This window comes from Phocoena sinus, chromosome 7 (genome assembly GCF_008692025.1).
Source record: "Phocoena sinus isolate mPhoSin1 chromosome 7, mPhoSin1.pri, whole genome shotgun sequence".
Classification (NCBI taxonomy): domain Eukaryota; kingdom Metazoa; phylum Chordata; class Mammalia; order Artiodactyla; family Phocoenidae; genus Phocoena; species Phocoena sinus.
This window is the reverse complement of record NC_045769.1, coordinates 114,017,343-114,039,624: the sequence shown is the minus strand read 5'-3', so window position 1 is coordinate 114,039,624 and position 22,282 is coordinate 114,017,343. Positions and strand designations below refer to the sequence as shown.

The following is a 22,282-nucleotide window of genomic DNA, read 5'->3' as shown; positions in this document are numbered from 1 at the left end:
ACCATAGGGCGTGCTCCAGGCACTTAAGTTTTATGAAATATTGGGTTCTGTTATTGTCAGGCAAACAGAGAGGTTGGTGACAAATTCTTCTCCCCTCACTGACACCAGAGCATCTCTGCGTGATGCATGGTTTCCGCGCGGCTGGCCATCATCAGGGGCTGTTGAAATTGATGAGGACGGTGAGTGTCCACGGGAGATAAACTCACTGGAGCCGTGGGGCCAGGGCTGCGGGGAGGCGCCCAGTGCCGGGGAGTCCCCCGCCCCGCCCCCTCAACCCGGGGGGCTGCACAGAGCCCACCCTCCTGCCCAGCTCCGCTCCTACCTCGTGTCATGGAAGGACAGACGTTTATCATGCGTAGGTTGTCACCGTGTCACTTAGTGTCCTGACTCTGACCTGACTCCTTTGCTCCCTGACTCATTTGCAAGGTGGACGGGCTTGCTTTCTCTTGGCAGCAAATGCAACAGAACGGATCCCTTCTCAGCTTCCGCCCTCAGGTTCCTGGGCTGGGGTGCTGCTTGGCTGGAGGCCCAGGCCCACCCCCTGCCCCTGCATTCTCCTCGGATCACGTGCATGTGGCAGCTTCTTCCTGTCCTCTCTGAAATAAGCAGGGCAGGCAGCTTGAGGAGTAATACGTCTATTTCCAGTTTTTCTGCAAGTGCAGAGGCATTAGGAGGCCCCAGCCCTCCGAGGGCTAGACGGCTAGAGATTTGGGAAGGAGGCATTCCTGCCCCTCCTTTTAATGTGGACCCAGCACTGCCCGGGGACTTACTGGACAACACGTCATTTTCCTTTTCCAGAACACGTGCATTAATTGTAAGGTGCTCTGGGAGACGACACTCAGTACCCACCGCCTGGAGAGCCCTCTGCAGCCCCAGTGGAAAGCCAGTCTGGGGTGCAAGTCCGCACCGGCCACGGGGGGTGGGTCATGAGGCCAGTTTCTGCTCCGAGAAATGGACTCAACTTCAGGAGGGAGGCTGAGATGGAGGCTGCAGCCTCCGCTTCATTGAGTCCCTGTAGCCTTTGGGAACTGGGGTGCCTGTCTCTGGGGAGAGGGTGTCTGTCTCCCCTTAGCCTGAGCTATAAATGCTTTCCCCAGAGGCTCTTCTGAAAGACAGACATTCCTGCCATTTTACAAATAGTTTAGAAGTAAAGCAGGTCCCCCTAACGTCTGCCCCTTTGCCTGGCTTTGCTCTGAGCCCGACCCACAGGCCAGGGGATACCAGGGAGGCCTCAGCCTGCTCTGGAGGGCCTCGCCGGGCCTTCTTCCCAGCCTGGCCATCTATGCCTCTCCCCGTGTCCCTGCTCCTGGTACCACTCAGCCTGTCCTGTGTGCCCGGCTTGGAAGCTGCCCCCGGCCAGCTCTGTTGGCATCAGCTGGGATGGGGGGCCTTGTGGGGTTGACCCTCAGTCTGTTGCTGGTTTGGGAAGAAAAGCCTTTGTCCTCTTTGAAAGGAATTTCGGGTGCCTGTGATCAATGGAAGGCCCATCTCAGGGGCCTTTCCTTTACCTTGAAACGGGCATACGTGGGCCCCATCGTGGCCGGGAGACATGAGCCCAGATGTGGGCGGCCACAAACTCACTGTGTCCTGGAGGGAGCCGGTCAGCCTCTGCTGGAACGTCAGGGTGCCCGGCTGTCATACCAGAATACAAACACCCACATTTTAGGGCTGTCACAGGGAAGCCCGATGCTGGGAGAGAATGTAAGTGCCATGTGTGCCCTTGGGAGGAGGAGACAGTATGAGGGTGAGGCCAGGCCAATGCGTGTGGAGTTTCCTCTTGCCTCCAAACAGGAGCTGACCCCGCACACACTTTAAATACAAATGCCCGCCGCCCCCGTGAGCCTGTGGGGCCTGCCCCAGCTCTCCCCAGGGAAACCCCACCAGATAAGCAAAAGTCACTGCCCTCCTGTCTCCTGTTCTCCTTGCCATGGCCGTTGACCCAGGACTGATGGGACTCCGTGTTGAGGGCCAGCCAGCATGTGTGCATGCTTGTGTGTTCATGCGTGTGATGTGCATGTGAGCACGGGCGTGGCCCCGCCTAGACCAGCCCACGGGTCCTCAGCACAGCCTTCACGGGCTGATAGTGACCTTTCCTTGGGGCCAGGTGGCTGGATATGGCTCATGTGTGTGTGCTCCGCACCCCCCCCCCCCGCCTCCCCGCCCCAGGAGCAGCTGGCTGACCTCAAGGAGGACCTGGACCGGGATGACTGTAAACAAGAGGCTGAGGTGGTCATCTACGAGACCAGCTGCCGCTGGGAGGGCTGCACCAAGGAGTACGACACCCAGGAGCAGCTGGTGCATGTAAGCCCCCGAGCGCCGTGGCCGGCCTGCCGGGCCCAGCCCAGGCCCCGGCTAGAGAGAAGGGGCCCCGGAGATGCCTGGGCCACCTCCTGCGTGGGTGGAAGGCGTGATTACTTACGGAGGCCGTGCTTGTTTTCTAAAAGGGGACTTATAAATACATATGTAGTACAAGAGATTAACAAAAATAATGGAAAATTAGAAGGAAAGAAACAATAAAATGAAGCCCAAAGTAAAGGTGTATTAAAAACCAAGTGCTCAGGGCTTCCCTGGTGGCGCAATGGTTGAGAGTCCGCCTGCCGATGCAGGGGACGCAGGTTCGTGCCCCGGTCTGGGAGGATCCCACATGCCGCGGAGCGGCTGGGCCCGTGAGCCATGGCCGCTGAGCCTGCGCGTCTGGAGCCTATGCTCCTCAATGGGAGAGGCCACAGCAGTGAGAGGCCCGCATACTGCAAAAAAAAAAAACCAAGTGCTCTGAGCTTGGTCTTCTTTTATTTTTATTTTTTTCTGGAGCTTCCTGGCAGCCAATGCAAAGAGGGAAATAAGATTAGGTAAGCCAGCCAGCATCCACAAGATAACAACAAACCTGACCCTGAAACCTGAAAGAAGTTTCTCCCATGGAGGGAGGAGTTGGTCATTTCCTCTTGGAGACCATGCACAGATACGCAGTGTACATGGGTGCAGCTGGGTGTTTATACCCATACAGGGAGGGGGCTGCTGTATGATGCCTGGGTACTGACGGATCAGGAGATCAGAGAAGGCCATAGGAGCCGGGTGTGCCCTTCAGGGTCTGCCTGTAAACTTTTCACAACAGCAGCCACTGTGGGCTCACTCATGCAATGCAAACAGCAGGAACAGGAGCTCAAGGTAGGAGGTGCCTGGCTTCCAACCTGGCTCCACCACAGCTAGCCAAGTGGTTCTGAACAAGTGACTGAACCTCTGTGAGCCTCGGGCTTTTTCTCCTGTAAATAGAGGTGAAGCCCACTCTACAGAGGGGTGAAGGTTGACCATGATACCAGCATAAGCACTTAGCAGAGAGCAACCCTCCATACACAGGCATTCCCTCCTGGCTTCTCCTCCCTGTTCCCCAGGCTGGCCCCGAGTGGTTCCCTCTTCTCCGTACAGAAAAGAACTTAAAGTCAAGAATAAACCTCCCTCAACCCCAACACACACTCCTTGGTGAGTAAGCGTCTGTAAAGATGAATCTACACCAAGCTGGAAGCTCAAATGCTGGGTAGATCCCCACTCGGCAACTCTCTTACATTTTAACCAATTTAATTGTAAAATTGAGTTAGCTACCTGACATTTTTAAAATATTTTAAAAATTATGTAAGTATTATATAAACATGTTCTCTTTATAATCACATTGAGCACTATGGAAGTATATAAAATGTAGAGTAAAAATCCCTCTACCCTCTCCTTTCTCACCACCAAAGACAAGCATTGTCCAGAGTTGAGCGTGAATCCTCCAGATGGCTTCTGTTCACACACGCACGCGCACACACACACACGCTGGTCACACCCAGGAGCCATCCCACAGGAGCCACCTCCTCCCTAGCTCTGTGAAATCAACATTTAAGACACCACCCACTCCCCCTGCTTCCTTTTCTCATGGGCTTGCTCTCAAAGACTGTAGGTTTCTTTGGTGTTGAGGTTTTTCTCCCCAAATTTTCACCAGGGGACTGGAATTTCTCAGCAAACCCATTGCTGCTGACGTCAAACCTGTAAAGCACGGTCTTATCTAATCCTCCTGGGACTCAAACATAATTTTTCAAACAAGTGCCCTGAGCTAGAGTTCACATACATATCTTTTTTTTTTTTTTTTTTTTTGGAGCTTCCTGACCGCCAATGCAAAGAGGGAAATAAGATTAGTTCAGCCAGCCAGCGCCTGCAAGGTATTAACACCTCTTTGGGTTAAACAAGTCTTGAGGTGGAGTAGGGGCCACTGGAGCTGTGAGCTTTGGGACAAATCAGATAGATGAAAGGGGGAAAAGAGAAGATCTGGAGCCAGAGGGGTTGCAGGCAGAGAGGTGGAGGGGAGGATGTAAAAGATGCCCAGCAAGGAGTGGGTCAGCCCTAAAGAGTGGCGAGGGGATTCCTCAAGTAAAGGCAGGGGCTCCAGACCTGGGAAGAAGGGCTCCAGCTGCAGGCTCCTGCCTGGGTCCTGGGGCTGTGGGTGACTGTCTGCACCTGGCCCTGAAAGGAGCAAGTTCCTGTGTTGGGATGTGGGGAGCAGGCTGGTCTGCTCAGCTCCGTCTCTCTCTCTGCTCCCTGGGAAGATGGATGGCCTGGGCACGCATGCAAACTGGAGCCCCTAGTCAATTATTAACAATTTGTTGCTAAGCAAACCAAGAAAAAAATGAAAGGTATTGTCAGGAAGCATTTTTATCATTTGAAAGGCTTTCAAAATGGAAAGTGAGGCTAATATAGTAAGATTTCCCTGGAAGTTCAGAGCGCCGTAGATTTTGCTTGCTCTGATGTCGGCATTTGGATGCATGATGGTCCAGCCTGTCACCCAGGGCGCGAGGGCCCAGCGGTTTTCTGTCTTGCGGGGAGAAGGTGCTGCTGGACCCCAGACGCTCAGCTCCGGCACAGCCTTGTAGGTTGCAAAGGTCTACAGAAGCGCCGTCCAATAGAAAGACACCACCAGCCCCAGTGCCAGCCCCACATGTAGTCTTACATTAGCTAGGGGCACCTTTAAGCAGAGTGAAAGGAAACAGGTAAAATTAATTGGATTCATGTATCAATATTTTGTTTAACCCAAAATATCTAATATTATCCTTTCTGCATGCAGTCAATATATCACAAAATTATTGAGATATTTTACATCCTTTTTTCATTCTCAGTCTTTGAAACAGGTGTGTGGTTTACACTTACAGCCCATCCTGGTCGGGAGCAACCACCTTTCAGGGGTGCAACAGCCACAAGCGGAGAATGGCCAACCAAATGGGACAGTGTGGGTCCAGATGTGGTGGCAAAGATGCCACCATTCCCACTCCCCAGTTAAACAGACAACCTGAAAGATTAAGGACATAAAGGTCCTGAGGCCCCACCCATGTATCAACACATCCCAAAGCTCAGAAGTAGTAAGAGCCCTGCTCCAGTGAGGACTGCAGCCTTCAGTTAAATCATGAAAGCAAGTAACAAAACCAAATGTCCTACTCAGGGCGGCTTGCTCTGCTGCCTGTGACAGAAAACCTCCGTGGCCTGTTGCTGCCCATCACAGGGAGAAACTGCCCCCGGGGGGCGCACAGGTGATGGGCCCAGGGCAGAGACCAGAAGGTATGGGTGCAGGGGCTGAGAAAAAGAGAAAAATTCTCCCCATGCTCCTGACCCAGGGCAGTGCTGGCTGGGGTGTGTCTGAGGCCCACTCGTCCAGGGAAGGCTTTCTGGCCATGCACTTCCCAGCTGCGCCTGGGATGCCCGCCCCCCTGCTCCGAGCACCGAGGGCCCCCCCACCACTGCAGGATCAGCTGGATCTCTTGGGCTGTCCCGCCTTGCCTTCCTGGGCCGTTTTGTCCCCCGGGTAGCATCACACACTGCCCAGGGCACACCGTCAGGGTCAGACTCTAGCTCCCTCCTGGGCAGGCTACTTTAACAACCTGGGCTTTCGTGAAAAGGGGACAAAGCTGTCATCTCATGTGTCACTGTCAAAAAGAGAGACGAGGATGCATTTATGTTTCTGTTATGATAAGAATGTTAGGGACCTCCCTGGCGGTCTGGTGGTTAGGGCTCGGTGCTCTCACTGCCGGGGCCTGGCTTCAACCCCTGGTCAGGGAGCTAAGATCCCACAAGCCTCGTGGCCTAAAAGAGAAACAAAAATGTTATTTAAAAATTTCTGGAGCCATAAGGACAAGCTTGGGAGAGGCAGCTCGTGCCCCCACTGTGTGCGTGTCTGCCCCACCGCAGCTAATGAGCGCCTACTGTTTGCAGCCTGGAAGCACCATCATAACCATCCGTTCTCCATAGACCAGAGCCTAGAGCCCAGACTGGAGTGAGCGGGCTGTCTCTGACCATCATGGAGGGTCACTTTGATGACTAATTGGAAGATGCAGCCCAGATAACTCACGAGGAGGCGTGGCCGGCACCTGGATGCTGGCCCATGCGGCGGCTGGTCTGCATAGACCAGGTGGGGTCTGGAGGGGTGGGTGGACGGGCTCACCCTTCCCCGTGGGCTTCTTCCCGGCAGCACATCAACAACGAGCACATCCACGGGGAGAAGAAGGAGTTCGTGTGTCGCTGGCAGGCCTGCACGCGGGAGCAGAAGCCCTTCAAGGCCCAGTACATGCTGGTGGTGCACATGCGCAGACACACGGGCGAGAAGCCCCACAAGTGCACGGTGAGTGGCCGCGGGCCGGCCCGTCGGCCAGCTGATGGGGGCTGGTGTGGGCAAACCTGGTGGAACAGCGTTGGGACAGGCCTTGCCGACAGGGTGTCCTGTCTGACCCCGCCCAGTCTTGGGTCCTGGGGGCCCTTCTTCTGTCTGTCTGCTGCCCCAGATCTTTGCTTACTCTCCCTGTGGGGCAGTGTGTGCATCTCGGTACCTGTGGGGGGTGGGGGGCATGCTGGTGTCTCTGTGGTTGTGTCTGTGTTACCAGGAGCCCCACGGCACAGCTGTGCCCTCACCCAACTGGGTGACCCTGGGCAGGGGGCCAGCTTGGTGGCTCCCTGCAGCCTGTCTTCTGCACAGAAAAGAGTTTCACTGGAGAGTCACAGATTGAGCGATGACAGGTTAAAAGTCACTTTGGTTGAGTTTTTTTTATAAGTGAGAACGCAGTGATAAGACCTTTTAGACAGTCTCCCTTATGGAGTCAACAGGATTTGTGACACTCTTGGGTTGGCCAAAAAGTTCAGGGAAACCCGAACGAACTTTTTGGCCAGCCCAATATTTGGTGAGACCTTTTTTTAATTTAATTTAATTTATTTTTGTATACAGCAGGTTCCTATTAGTTATCCATTTTATACATATTAGTGTATACATGTCAATCCCAATCTCCCAGTTCATCACAGCACCACCCCTCCCCTGCCACTTTCCCCCCTTGGTATCCATACGTTTGTTGTCTACATCTGTGTCTCTGTTTCTGCGCTGCAAACCGGTTCATCTGTGCCATTTCTCTAGGTTCCACATATATGCGTTAATATAGGTGAGACCCTTTTTTAACACACAGGAATTGCTCCCTCTTTCAAAGAGCGGTGGCCCTGTGATGCACTCCTGTGGCTGTGACAGAGGCCTCTGGGAACTGCTCTTTGTGAATTACCGTATTTCATAGATTCTGAGACATACACTTCATTCTCATTTTAATGACTCTGAAATCAGTCTGTCTTAAAATCGGTGGTGTCCAGGATTCAATGAAGTACACTACCTTTGTTGGCAAGGTTTTGGTTTTTTTTAATTGAGATAGAATTCACATACCATAAAGTTCACCCTTTTTTAAAAATGTACAATTCAGTGATTTTGAGCGAATTCACAAACTTGTGCAGCCTTCACCACTAGCTAATTTCAGGACATTTTCAACACCTCCCCAAAAGAAACCCCATACCCACCAGCAATCACCCCCATGCCCCCCTCCCCTGCATCCCCTGACCACCACTAATTTGCTTTCTGTCTCTATCAACATGCTTATTCTGGGCAGTTCATAAAAATGGAATCATACAATGTGTAGCCTCTGTGTCTTTTCCTTCACTTAGCATGTTTTCAAGGTTCATCCATGTAGTATCATGTATGAGTATTTCATTTCTTTTTGTGGCTAAATGATACTCCACTGTGGACAGATCACAGTTTTTTGTCCGTTAATCAGTTGGTGGCTATTTGCATTGTTTTCACTTTTTGGCTAGTAACACTGCTATGAACATTCACGTTCAAGTTTTTGTGTGGTTATGTTTTCAGTTTCTTACGTATATACCTAAGAGTGGGTCATAGAGTCATAGAGTGGGTCATTGCTGGGCCATAGAGTAACTCTATGTTTAACTTTTTGAGGACCTGCCAGACTTTTCCAGACAGGTGACAGTATTTTACATTCCCACCAGCCATGGGTGAGGGTTCTGATTTCTCCACATCCACACCAAAACTTGTAGTTACCTGCCTTTCAGTTACCTAGTCATCCTGGTGTGTGTGAAGTTGCATCTCATTGTGGTTTTGATTCGCATTTCCCTAATGACAGATGATTTTGAGCATCTTTTCTTGTGCTTATTGGCCATTTGTATATCTTTGGAGAAATGTCTACTCCAATATTTTGCCCACTTTTAAATTGAGTTATTTGTCTTTCTGTTGTTGAATTGTAGTAATTTTACTAGAGCCTGATTGGATATATGATTTGCAAATAGTTTCTCACGTTCTGTAGGTTTTCTTTTGATTTTCTTCATGGTTTCCTTTGAAGCATAAAAGTTTTAAATTTTCTCAAAGTCCAATGTTTTCTTTGCTTGTGCTTTTGGTGACGTGTCTAAGAAACCATTGCCTAATCCAAGGTCACAAAGATTTACCCCTATATTTTCTTCTGTGAGTTTTATAGTTAATAAATATAGTTTTATTTATATAAACATATAAATATGTACGTGTATACATTTAGTAAGGTAGTTCTTCCGTTTAGGTCCTTAATCCATTTTGAGTTAATTTTTGTAGAGGGTGTGAGATAAGGGTCCAAATTCGTTCTTCCGCATGTTGTTACACAGTTGTCCCAACCCCATTTGTTGAAGAGACTATATTTTCCCCATTGAACGGTCTCGACACCCTTGTTGAAACCCAGTTGACCCTAAATGTGTGAGTTTATTGCTTAACTCTCAGTTCTCTTCTGTTGATCGATACATCTGTCCTTATGCCAGTACCACACAATGTCTTTTTTTAAAATTGATGTACAGTTGATTTACAATGTGTTAATTTCTGCTGTACAGCAAAGTGACTCAGTTATACACATATATACATTTTTTTTTTTTTTTTTTGGTATGCAGGCCTCTCACTGTTGTGGCCTCTCCCGTTGCGGAGCACAGGCTCCGGACGCGCAGGCTCAGCAGCCATGGCTCACGGGCCTAGCCGCTCTGCGGCATGTGGGATCTTCCCGGACCGGGGCACGAACCCGTGTCCCCTGCATCGGCAGGCAGACTCTCAACTGCTGTGCCACCAGGGAAGCCCCACATATATACATTCTTTTTTATGTTCTTTTCTACGATGGTTTATCCCAGGAGATTGGATATAGTTCCCTGTGCTATACAGTAGCTTGATTACCATAATTTTGTTGTAAGTTTTGAAATTGGCAAGTGTCAGTCTTCCAAATTTGTCCCTTTTGCAAGATTGTTCTGGCTCTTCTGGATCTTTTGCAGCAAGTTATTTTCTTAACACCCCGAGTGGTAGCAAACCATAGCCCTCTGATATGAGCTGTGAACTGCAGAAACAAATAAAAGGCATTGGAGTCAAGTGTGCCCAGTCAAACTGGTCAGGAATAAAGGGGAGGATGTGAAGAATGAGACAGTTCCTGTTGGGGTTTACGTGTTATTCTGGGGGCAATTTTCACAGCTACACTGGATGCAATTGCGGTGTGTTTGGAATAGGTGCCCCCTGCAGTGATCCTTCCTCCCTCCCTCCCTCCCTCCCTCCGTTCCTGCCCCTGTCTCTGGCTCCCTCTTTTCTTCCTTTCCTAAAATGTTTACTGAGCGCTGCACATGTTTCTCTTCGTCAGGCGCTAAGTCCTAGGAACACAGAAATGAACAAGACCCAGAAAGTACCTGCTCTCCGGGAGCTTGTATCCTAGTGGGAAGGCCAGATAACAAAATGATTAAGATAATTATAAACTGTGTTAGGAAGTATAAAGGGAAAAGGGTGGTATTATAATTTAAAAAATCAGAGAACTGCTCTCGGAGGAGATGACCTCAAAGACTTGAGAGGGAGTGGGCCAAGCCAATGCTGGGGTGGGTGGGGGTGGGAAGGAGGTTCCAGCCAGAGGGGACAGTGTGCGCAAAGACCACTCGCCAGGAAGAGCTCAGCGGGGTTGGGGAGCAGAAGGGACCGAGGGCGAGGATGGCCAGCTCCCTCAGGGACGCAGAGGACCCTGGATTTTATTCTCAGCACATTCAATGCACAGAACAGTTCTAATCAGGGAGTGGCGTTGGGAAACAGTTGACGAGAACATTTACAGAGTTTGTAATCATATGGGAAGAGTCTTTACAATGTGCTGTTGATTTTAACGAGCAGAATAAGTAACTGAACGCTTGAGATGTTCCCGATTTGGGTTTGAAAAACGTGCGGGGATGAACTGCAGAGTCCCCAGAATGAGATTTGCCTGGGTGTCGGCTGTCCCTGGGCCGTGGACGGTGTCATTTTCCTGTCCCTTCCATGTTTTTGCGACGTGTCATTTATATAATCAGGAAGGAAGGTAGATGCTGTCGCTGAGATCCGTGCGCCTGGCTGCACGTGCGGGGCAGAGCGGGCCCCCAGGTCAGGCTCCCTGCGGTGGATATGGGGCGCCCTCACTGACTGAACCCGCCTCTTCCCAGTTTGAGGGCTGCTCGAAGGCCTACTCCCGCCTGGAGAACCTGAAGACGCACCTGCGCTCCCACACAGGGGAGAAGCCGTACGTGTGTGAGCATGAGGGCTGCAACAAAGCCTTCTCGAATGCCTCGGACCGCGCCAAGCACCAGAACCGCACCCATTCCAACGAGGTACCCGGCCCCAGGGAGGCGGGCAGCAGGCACGTGCGTGAATGCATCACCCTCATCCCACGGCTTCTAGACACCCAGAGGCCATTCGGTGGCCAGGTGCCTCTTCCCTCTGCCCCCTGGTGTGGGGACTCAGCATGCAGCGGCAGCCCTGTCGCCCCCACCACAGGCTGGCAGCGCGGATGACACGCTCCAGCTGCTCGTGCCGCCGGGGCCTGCGGAGCTGTCGGTCCCTCCCCGCGTGGAGCACAGAGCAGCCTCTGTCTCTCCAGGTAGCCAGAACCCCAGGCAGGGCTGAGGGAGCCCAGGGAGGAATGTCGGGTGGAAGCTCATGGTGGCTCTGTACCCGCCTTCCGGTCCCCGCCCAGCCATTCAACTGCTGTCACTCAGGTAGACTCAGGAAAGGATGTTTCTAAACGTTTTGATACATTTTGGACCCCAAAGGGACTTGCTCCAGTGCTGGTAGGAAGTTCAAGGACTTCCCAAAGGTATCTGAACCCCTCAGAGTGTCTAAAGACAAGAGCTAGCCTTGGATAAGGGTGTGTGTGGGTATGTGTGTTTGCAAGTATGTATGTGCATGTGTGTGGATGTGGTTGTATGTATTATGTGTGTGGGTGTGTGGCTATGTATTTGTAAGTATATGTACACGTGTGGGTGTTTACATACGTGTGTGAGTTTACGTGGATGTGTGTGCTTGTATGTGCATACGTGTGTGTACCTGTGTGCATGTAGACAGAGTATGTCTATATGTGGATGTCACTTGTGTGTGTGTGTATGAGCTCAGGACCGAGGTTCAGAAACCCTGGGTTTTCATCCCACTCCTGGGTGACTTGGGGGCAGTGTCTTTGCCTCTCTGAACCTGTCTTTCCTCGTGAGACAGAGCAGGTGTTCGTGCTGTGTCACAGACGTATAACGAGGTAATACACTCGCTACTGATACCAAAATGCCCAGCGCCCCAATCGCTATGCGGATCACACCAGGCACTGTGTGTCCCCTCCCTCTACAGGCTCTGATCCATGTCCCCGGTCCGTGGTGGGGCCCCCTTAACCACAGGCTTACCTGCAGGAAAAGGTGGCAGGCGAAGCCGGCGGGGCGGGGCTCCTGCGGGGCGGGACTCCTGAGGGCGGGACTCCTGCGGGGCGGGGCTGACGTGGCTCCATCCATGGACCCAGCGCCTTCCGACAGTGCCGTCAGCTCTGCTCTGCCGAAGGACGCGGCTTCGGGAAGACGGACGGTGCTCCCATGCGGAGTCTGCCTTCCTGTCCCATCCGTAACGCCTCTTCTCTTCCAGAAACCCTACATCTGCAAGATCCCAGGCTGCACCAAGAGGTACACAGACCCCAGCTCCCTCCGGAAGCACGTGAAAACGGTCCACGGCCCAGATGCTCACGTCACCAAGAAGCAGCGCAACGACGTGCACCTCCGCACCCCCCTGCTCAGGGAGAACGGGGACAGCGAGGCCGGCGCCGAGCCTGGCCGGGGCTCCGAGGAGAGTGCCGAGGCCAGCAGCACCAGCCAGGCCGTGGAGGACTGCCTGCACGTCAAAGCCATCAAGACCGAGCGCTCCGGGGTAAGCAGGGCTGCGCAGCAGAGGCCCGGTCCATACCCCGCCCCCAGGAGGCCGTGCCCAGCAGCACCAGGGGCGCAAGGATGTCCCTCCTCTCTCCAGCTCAGCTGGCCCCCATCACCACCTTGGGCCCCCATGGAACCTGTTTCGTGCCAGGTCCCATCCTGCTGGGCAGGCCGTGGGTGACGGGGATGCCTCCCCCGACGAGGTCAGTTTGCAGGGGGTGGGGCGGTACCCGGTGTCTGCCTTTCCAACCAGTACCCGCCACCGCCGCAGCTGCCCCCGCCCCTCTGTCCTGTCTCTGCGTCCTTGCCCCTCTGGCCTGCACCCCTTTTGTTCTAACCACCTGTTCTTTGTCTCCACCTCTTTCTCCTGACTGTACCTCCCTTAAGGATAGACGGTACTGAGGTGAGCGAAGCAGCGGGGTGGGCTCTGGGCGCGCTGGCGTGAGTGAGGGGGGCTGGGGCGCTTGTCCAGGCTCCTTACGGCCGGGAAGGCAGGTTCGGGTACGTAGACCGCAGGCACCGCAGGTGGGGCCGTCGGAACAGCTCGAGGCTGGCAGCAGGGGTCAAGCTTGCAGGCACAGGGGGAAGCGGTGGGGTCCAAGCCCACGTGAGGGTCAGGGCAGGGTGGAGGTGTGAATCTGGACTGCGGAGCAGGGCGGGCCTGACCTACAGAAGGCCTTGAGTGCCGAGGTGAGGGGTGTGGGCCGTGCTGTGTGCAGCTCCCCTGGAAAGGTCTGGAATTTGGGAGCCTTTAGGTTAGAAATGAACCAGGGATGCTGCATCCCAGGTGAGCCTCATTTGGGCTCAGATCCCAAGTCACGGTGGAGGGAGCCCAGTTTCTGTGGGGTTCCACCCCGTACACGTGTGCCACCAGCTCTCGCCTCAATTCACCCTGTTGCAGAGGGAGGGCTGGTTTGGGGTGGCCACTCAGGTCAAGGGCGAGGGCTGTGTCCAGCAGCTGCACCCTCCGCAGTCAACCCTTCCCTTTCTAGCAACCCATCTCCGGCCTGCTGGGCAGACGGCAGGTAGCAGGCCTTCACTGTTTCTTACTTCATCGAGTGGCCCACCCCCATCGCTGTTGTTGGGGTACTTGAGTCTCCTCCTTCCTGTCAATTTCACGCGGCTGCGGCAGCCTCTGTGGGGCTCAGCTTCATAGGGTCCACATACTGACAGCTCTGCAGGCAGAGAGCTCTGGCCCAGACGCTGGCTGGGAAAGCTTAGGAGCATAGCAGGGGGCTAGGGCAGGTGGGTGGTGGGTACCTGGCGATTACCCGCTGCCTTCTACTCGCCGGGTGGTCTCCATCCATCCACTGACTCTCTCCAGGAGTCAGGTTGGGTCCCGCTTACAGTTGGGGAAGTCGAGGTTCAGAGCAGTGATGCTTTGAAAGCTCCTCCATACGGCAGCTTCCTGCCCCCGGGTGTGCAAGGGTGCAGCATGGGTGGCGGGGCCGGTGGGTGCTCACACCCTCTGAGTCCGTGCCTTCTCACCATGCTCCCCACAGCTGTGTCAGTCCAGCCCCGGGGCCCAGTCTTCCTGCAGCAGCGAGCCCTCTCCTCTGGGCAGTGCCCCCAACAATGACAGCGGTGTGGAAATGCCGGGGACAGGGCCCGGGAGCCTGGCAGACCTGACGGCTCTGGAGGACCCACCGCCAGGGGCCGACGCCTCCGCCCTGGCCACCCCCTCTGCCGGTGGCCTGCAGCTGCGCAAACACATGACCACCGTGCACCGGTTCGAGCAGCTCAAGAGGGAGAAGCTCAAGTCGCTCAAGGATTCCTGCTCCTGGGCCGGGCCGGCTCCACACACCCAGAACTCCAAGCTGCCCCCGCTGCCGGCAAGTGGTGAGTGGAGGCCCTGGGCGTGCAGGTGGGGTGGGAGGGAGCCCAGGGCAGCACGATGAGGTTCATACCCACCAGGCACCATGTGCCCTAGAGAAGATGGATCTTACAAGCCCATTGCACAGGTCAGGGAATTGAGGCTCAGAGAGGTGAAAGTGCTTTGCTCAGATCGGTGGCAGAGCTGAGGCTCAGCCCAGGCCTGAGTGGCTCCAAAGCCCATGCTCCTCCGGCTACACCATACTGCATCCCCATAAGCCCCCAGGCAGGCAGACCCAGCTCAGCCTTTGCTCTCCTCGTGAGCCATGCACTTGCCTACCAGGCACCTGCCGCGCACACCACGGCAAAGGGCTCGGCAGGACAGGGACACATTCCAGGTCCCTGTGGTTAGAAGGCCAAGTTACGAGATGCCGAATGAGCGAGTAGCGCTGAGGACAGAGCTCAGTGTAGCTCGAGAGAAAGCAGGGCAGCTGGGGAGGCGCAGGGAGGGCGTCAACGGAGGGGGCAGCCCTGTGCTCAGCCTCAGGAAGCATTGGCCAGACTTTGAGGTGGAAGACGTCTTCACCAGGCATTTCTTGAGTGCCACTGTGCCAGGCCGCGTGCCGGGCGCCAGACACCTTGAGGCACTGAGCCTCCACACTGCCTTCCAGGGCCCAGTGTGCACCGTGGCACTGAGTTATTAAGAGGAGACCCTGAGAGGCACCACCTTGCTCCTCCTTGAAGGGGGGATTCGTTGCCCCAGCTGTCGAGGGAACTGCCGGCAGATGGCCTTCAACTCCCCACCTCCTCCAGAGATTGCCTGGGGTGCTGACAGCTGCCTCACCCAAGGTCACCCCTCCCGGCATGGCCCACGTCCAGGAATAGATCTCTGCAGGGCTGTAGAGGCTGCTCAAGGCCCAGAGCTGCCTGTGAGATGAGTCGCGGCTGGCGGTGGGCCTGCGTTGCAGCTGTCTTCTCCCTAACCACTCTGCTGCCTCTCCACACCACCCCACCGTGGCTGTGGGTCTCAGGACAGTCCCCCTAAACAGCCTGCTGGGTAAACTCAGTCCCAGGGGAGCCCACATGGCAACGCCCATCCGTAGATGGTGGGGATGCAGGGAGGCTGTGGCCAGGGCCCTCCTGGGCTCTTGGGGGTAACCCAGTGCTACGGAGAGGCACATCCCATCCACAGCTGGAGAAACTGAGGATGGGGCCGAATGAGAACGCAGGGCCAGCCGGGCAGTGCTAGATTGGGATCGGGCCTCCTAACTTCCACTAGCCGCCCTGGCAATGAGTGCCACTGTTTGCTAACTGTCCCTTCCTTTCTTCCTCTTGTTGAGAAATCATTAGCTGGGTTCCTGCTGGGTGCCAGGTCCCGTTCCAGGACTCTGGGCCCAGCAGCCTCAGTGTGGCCCAAGCAGGCAGTGTACCGCCCCTTGTCCCCAGTCCCCGGCGCTGACCCCTCTCCTCTCCCGCAGGCTCCGTGCTGGAAAACTTCAGAGGCGGCGGCGGGCCAGCGGGGCTGCTGCCCAACCCGCGGCTGTCCGATCTGTCCGCCGGCGAGGTGACCGTGCTGAGCCACCTGCAGGAGCGCCGCGACAGCTCCACCAGCACGGTCAGCTCGGCCTACACCGTGAGCCGCCGCTCCTCGGGCATCTCCCCCTACTTCTCCAGCCGCCGCTCCAGCGAGGCCTCGCCCCTGGGCGCCGGCCGCGCACACCCCGCCAGCTCCGCCGACTCCTATGACCCCATCTCCACCGACGCGTCGCGGCGCTCCAGCGAGGCCAGCCAGTATGGCGGCAGCGGTGGTGGCGGCCCGGGGCTGCTCCAGCTCACGCCCGCCCAGCAGTACAGCCTGCGGGCCAAGTACGCGGCAGCCACGGGCGGGCCGCCCCCCACCCCGTTGCCCAGCCTGGAGCGCACTAGCCTGCGGACCCGGCTGGCGCTCCTGGATGCGCCCGAGCGCGTGCTGCCCGCTGCCTGCCCGCACCCGATCGGGCCTCGGCGGGGCAGCGATGGGCCGCACTACGGGCCAGTGGGGCCGGCGCCCTCCTTCCCCCATGAGGTGCCGGGCGGTGGGGCGCGGAGGGCCAGCGATCCCGGGAGGCGACCCGATGCCCTGGCGCCCCCGCGGGTGCAGCGCTTCCACAGCGCCCACGACGTGACCCCGGCAGCTCTGCCGCTGCCCTGCGCCCAGGGCCGAGGCCTCCGTCTGCAGAGCCACGCGAGCGCCGACGGCGGCCTGGCCCGAGGCGCCTACTCCCCCCGGCCGCCCAGTATTAGCGAGAACGCAGTGATGGAGGCCTTGGCGGTGGGGGCGGACGGCGTGGGCCCCGAGGTCAGCCTCGGGCTGCCGGAGGATGACCTTGTACTGCCTGACGACGTGGTGCAGTACATCAAGGCGCATGCCGGTGGCGCCCTGGAGGAGAGCGCCCCAAAGGTGTACCCCCCGGAGAGCACCTGCTTCTCCGAGAACCCCAAACTGCCGAGCCCCGGGCTGCACGGCCGGCACACGATAGCGGCCGCAGACTCCAACGTGGGCCCCTCTGCCCCTGTGCTGGGAGGCTGCCCAATGGGTTACGTGGCCCCCTCCAGCCTGAACAAAAACAGCATGCCTGTGCAGTGGAACGAGGTGAGCTCCGGCACCGTGGACGCCCTGGCCAGCCAGGGGAAGCCTCCGCCCTTCCCACAGGGCCACTTGGCGGTGGTGCCACAGAAGCCAGCCTTCAGCCAGTATCCAGGCTACAGTCAGCAGGGCCTGCAGCTGAGCCCCGGGGTCCTGGACAGCTCGCAGCCACACCTGCAGCCCTGCAGTGGAGCGCCCTCTGTGCCCAGGGTAAACTACATGCAGCAGCTGCGGCAGCCAGGGGCAGGTGGCCAGTGTTCCAGCATGGAGGCTGCTGTGAGCGCCCACCCTGGCTACGGCCAAGCCCATCCCCAGCTGAGCCCCCTGGGTGGGGCCCCGCACCAGTTCCCCCGGTCCTGCAGCAACATGGCGGCCAAGCCGGGCCACCTGGGGCTCCCCCAGCAGATGGAAGTTGTCCCTGACCCCGCCATGATGGGCAGCAGCCACAGGGAACTTGACATCCCCAGTTCCAGCCTGGCTAGGATGCCACCACCTCACCTAGCCCAGAGCTACCCACAGCAGAGCCATCACCTGGCCACAGCCATGAGCCAGGAGAGCTACTGCCAAGGCCCCAGCCTTGTGCCTTCCCACCAGCCTGGCTTCGTGGGGCCTCAGCAGGGCCCGACGGGGGCGGCCGGATCGAGCTTTGGCCTAGTGCAACCCCGGCCACCCGCAGAGCCCGGCCCTGCTGGCCGCCGCCGTGGGGTGCGTGCGGGGCAGCAGCTGGCCTATGCCAGGGCCTCTGGCCACGCCATGGCTGCCCTGTCAATCGACCAGGAGATGGCAGAGTCTGTGCCCAAGGGGACGATGGGCGGCGTGTTGGCCCTGACTACCCAGGCACCCGCCCAGGATGCGGGCGGGACCCAGGACCGCAGCACGCTTTACTATTACGGCCAGATCCACATGTACGAGCAGAACGGAGGCCTGGAGAACCAGGCCGGCTGCCAGGCCATGCGGCCCCAGCCTCTGCAGCCCCAGGCCTTGCCCTCGCCAGGGCTCAACCAGGTGTCCAGCACTGTGGACTCCCAGCTACTCGAGGCCCCCCAGATTGATTTTGATGCCATCATGGATGACGGCGATCACTCCAGCTTGCTCTCGGGAGCCCTGAGCCCCAGTCTCCTCCACGGCTTCTCCCAGAGCTCCTCCCGCCTCACCACCCCGCGCAACTCCCTGACTCTGCCCTCCATCCCCGCGGGCATCAGCAACATGGCGGTCGGGGACATGAGCTCCATGCTCACCAGCCTGGCCGAGGAGAGCAAGTTCCTGAACATGATGACCTAAGGCCCCGGCGCCTGGCGCTGTGCGGACCCCGAGGGACCAGCGCTTCCCAGAGCGTGGGCCTTTCGTCCGTTTCATCTTTTCCCCCCAAAAGTATTAAATAGGTCTGAGGGAGTTTGGCCAGTGTCTGGTTCAGACCACAGAGGCTTTAAGGGCAGGTTTATGTGCATCCTGTCTGGTCTTCTTTTAGATTATCTGTAGGAACTCTGAAGAAAGCCTCAACAGAAAAGGCAAGGCAGGAATGCAAAACTCGTTTACACAGCGCTTCGCAGCCTTTGGTGTTTATAGGACCACTCTGTTCTGGCTTTGTCACCTCTGTCATCTGGCTAATGAGGGATTACGTTGGCCCAGGGCTTTCTAAGCACACGTGGAAAGAGGCGAGAGGAACCACATTTGGATTTGAATCTGAAAGCCATACTAGGTATTCTAATCCAGGAAGATAAGTTTCTTGTTCCAGTACCTGCAAAGTAAAGGAATTCATGGCCCACCGGAATTCTTCTATGAAGCTTAATTCTTGAGGCCTCTAACATCCCTTGCCATGGAGTGGAAAAAAATTTTTACCTGGATGATTTGGAAGCACATCCTGATTCCGGGTTTGGTAGAGCAGGCATCTCTACCCCGCAAAGCTAAGTTTACAGCTGGCCGACTGTCCAAGTGTGTGTGGATGAATGAAGTATGGAAGTATCACCCGAAAAAAGGAAAGAAAACAGTGTAATACTCAGGACAAGCCCAGAAGTTACCCTGGCCTCTCCAGACCATGTTTACAGTGTTCGTGCGTGTAGAATGTAGCCCTTCCTGAAAAGAACACATTTCTAAATACCTCGGGGCTGCCGGAGCTGCTGTGGGTTAAGGATGGCCAAGGTGAGCTGAAGCGTGGCCTGGGACCTGGGTAAAGTGAGCGCACCGGGGGCCCAGCTTCAGGCTGCCCTGGAGGTCTCCCAGTAGGACGAGGAAGTCGCGTGTTTACCCAAGCCTGTTTCTCCAATGCACTATGCACCCACTTGACCATGGATAAACCCCAGGGCTTGACAGCAACCTCCGCCCAAGTTCCTCCAGGCCATGCAGTCTGCTCACCAGCAGCCCAGTGACCAACCCCCTAGCTACAACATGCAGTCGCGGTGTCTTCTGGATTCCCTTCCTGCCGCCCTCCTGTTCATTTCACAGAGAACGATGATATGCATGGTGTTCTCAGTGGGGGTGGGAGGGTGAAGGGGTTGATTCTTGGGACTCTGAGGGACCATCACTGAATTCTCCTATTGTGTGGCCAAGCCCCACCTGGAAATGGAAATTTGCAACTGGCATCAGAAGACATTGTTCCCGAACATACAGTAAGGTAAATAGGTGCAATCCTCCCTGCCACACACATGTACAAACACCGCACACCTTTCCCATGTTGAATTCGTGGCAACCTTGCCAAAATCCACCTGCACCACTATGAACTTGGACCGACTATGACCCTGACTTCAGCCAGGACAGGGCCGAAACCTCACATGGGACTCTACATCCCAGAACAGCAAATGCTTCGTCAGCGTCCAAAGACAAGGCCAACTTCAAACGACAGCCCTGGGACACCTCCAAGGCTCTGGGCTCTGTGTGGTGCACGGTCTTCCAGCGCTAGGATTTCACTAGCTGTTTCCCAGCCTGTATATTGTCCTGTACAGAAGATAGCATCCCTGAAAATACTGTAGGTTGAGTCCATCCGGTCAGATTTATATGTCCAAACATTTTAGCTTTTTCTACATGCGATGAATTGGAGATGACATACTCAACTTGTAAATAAGTCTTTTTGTACATTAAAAAAGTAATTTTTTCATAATTTATTTGGTCTATCTGCTTCTTCCTTGACAGTAGTTAATGAAAACCTGGGCCATAAATTCGGTGCATTTGAACGGAAACGAGGCTGTATTTTTTTCTCAGCAGCGTCAAAATTGACTATTCCGCCTTGGCCAGGAAATGTTTAAAGCTGGGACTTTCACTGCCTGTTTGTTTGTTGTCTGGGGCGGGGGGGCCGGGGTTTGACGCGGTACAGGGGTTGTCTGGCTGCTCTTTCAGCCCGCTGGACGGAACGTCTGTGTTGGTTTGCTGACTGGTTGTTGACACGAGGTGCAGCTGTGGTCCCAAGCCCCCCCTTGGACGAGCAGTTGGATGAGCACGGTTGAGTCTTGGGGAGTGGGGAGAGGAAAACAGGCGGCCGCCTGTGCTCTGGTGCAAAAGCAGAGTTAGAGGGAGCAGGTGTAACACCCAGATACCCAGCAACCGGTCTGGGGCGAAGGGGCCAGTGGGGAGCGGCCAGGTGCAGGACTCTGAGCCCTGGGGGGGCGGCCCTGGCAGGTGCACAGGGGACCCGGGTCTGGAGAGCCAGCAGGCTGCCATCAACAGCGTTTGGGCTACAGCTCTGAGCCTCAGGGGGACTGGGGAGGGGGGCCGTAAGGCCTGGGATGAATTCTGGAGCTGGGAGGGGAGGGCGCAGGACCGGGTTGCCAGGGGTAGAAGGCACCTTCTGTAGGGCCAGGGATGCTGTGCCTCTGCACTCCCGGCCCGGGCCCCCTAGCGCACGCTTCGCTCCAGGAGGGAAACTTGGCACCCAGCTCGGAGAGTCAGGAAGCCAAAACCGCATGCGGCGCGTTCAGCTCAGAGCTATTTTTGTGGATGTCATGGATGCATGGAAGAAGCCTTCTCTGATAGTAAGTGTAGGACACACACACACCCCCCGCACCGAGGGAAACAGAATTCAAAGGTTTCCTTTCTGGGAGCGTCCCAGAGTCTTCACCGTGCATTAGGGGAAGCTTCACGTCTGCGGCCACATCTTCCTGGTGGAAAGACTACAGCCGACTCCCAGCCCCGGGAAGCCCCTCTCTTTGACAGGGGGACTTACTTAGCTGATTGCACCCTCCGGAGGAGGAACTGAGCGTACCTGGCTGGGCCCTTTCCTCTGCTTCTCTCAAAGCCCATCCTCAGGCTTCGCATCTCCCCTGCTTCTTAACGTGCTAAAAGTCCCCGGAAGCAGCTCTGCCCTGCTTTGGGGACGGGGGAGGCCAGGATGTTCAATGCTGCCTGAGACCGGATGGGCCACAGTATTAAGAAGCCCATAGAAGCCACTCAACGCAGCCACGCGCTCTGCGTCACTTAACCACAGCCACGGTCGTGCTGCTTAAGAATACTCACGCAGCCTCAGCACCAGGTCACAGCATCTGTTTGGCTGATGAATCTGGGTCTGCTGGGATTTGACGGATCCCGGTTGGGCCGGGCTGGGCAGCTCAGCTGGGAGCAGCTCATCCAGCCGGCTTGGTGGGGGCAGCTTGGCCGTGCTCTACATGACCCTCATCGGCCTCCCTGGTCAGGAGGCCAGCCTGGGCATTGCCTTCTCAGGGAACGGCAGGGGCATGAGAAAGCAGGCAGAGAAGGTTCTGCCTCTGCTCAGAATCAGGGCACCGTCCGTTTCCCCGCATTCCTCTGGCAAAAGCAAGCCACGTGGCCAAACCCATCGTCAGCGACGGGACGTGTCCTCCTTCCACGGGCGTGAGGGGGACAGAGTGCCTATTTCTCAGCAATAATACGGTCTCCCATGGTCCGCCCTCACAGCCTCATGTCCCTCCCACAAGCAGCATACACTCACACAAGACCCCAAAATCTATCCAATCGGTCATTGGGCTCGAAGTTTAAGATCGTGTGGTCTATACCTGTTCTGGATGCGTCTCTTCTTGACCCAGAGCCTCAAGAACTAAACAGAGTTCATACACACACCCAGCGCACAGAGTGGACCAGAGCTAGAATCGCGGCAGTTGCCACTCCTGTCTCAGCCGCTGGTCCACAGCATCTGAAGTCCTGCCGGGGAAACGTCGCCAGTGGCCCTACCCTGGGTCACCCTATTCCTGGGTGGAATGTTCCCAAGTCTGTTGTGCTCTGGCGTCCACATCGGGGCGTTCTTTGTTTTCCATCTGCCTTCCCACTTGTACAGAGGGCATTGGAAAGTGTACCTCTTTGGGTAGCAAAGTACTGTCCAACCCCTTTCTGCCTGAAGAAGGTTGGGAGCCTGAGGTCCTTTAGGTG

The 22,282-nt window shown here is 56.1% G+C and overlaps 1 protein-coding gene across 1 annotated transcript in view; it reads left to right on the top strand.

Annotated features, from left to right (window-relative positions):
• Positions 1 to 20,052, top strand: part of GLI2 (GLI family zinc finger 2) — a 247,536-nt gene extending 227,484 nt beyond the window's left edge. Inside the window, exons 9-14 of the mRNA XM_032638319.1 lie at positions 2,167 to 2,301; positions 6,488 to 6,637; positions 10,783 to 10,947; positions 12,236 to 12,514; positions 14,019 to 14,355; positions 15,807 to 20,052. Coding sequence (XP_032494210.1) covers positions 2,167 to 2,301; positions 6,488 to 6,637; positions 10,783 to 10,947; positions 12,236 to 12,514; positions 14,019 to 14,355; positions 15,807 to 18,235 — 3,495 coding nt within the window. The 3' untranslated portion in view covers positions 18,236 to 20,052. The remainder of the gene's footprint in view (positions 1 to 2,166; positions 2,302 to 6,487; positions 6,638 to 10,782; positions 10,948 to 12,235; positions 12,515 to 14,018; positions 14,356 to 15,806) is intronic.
• Positions 20,053 to 22,282: the final 2,230 nt, after the last annotated feature.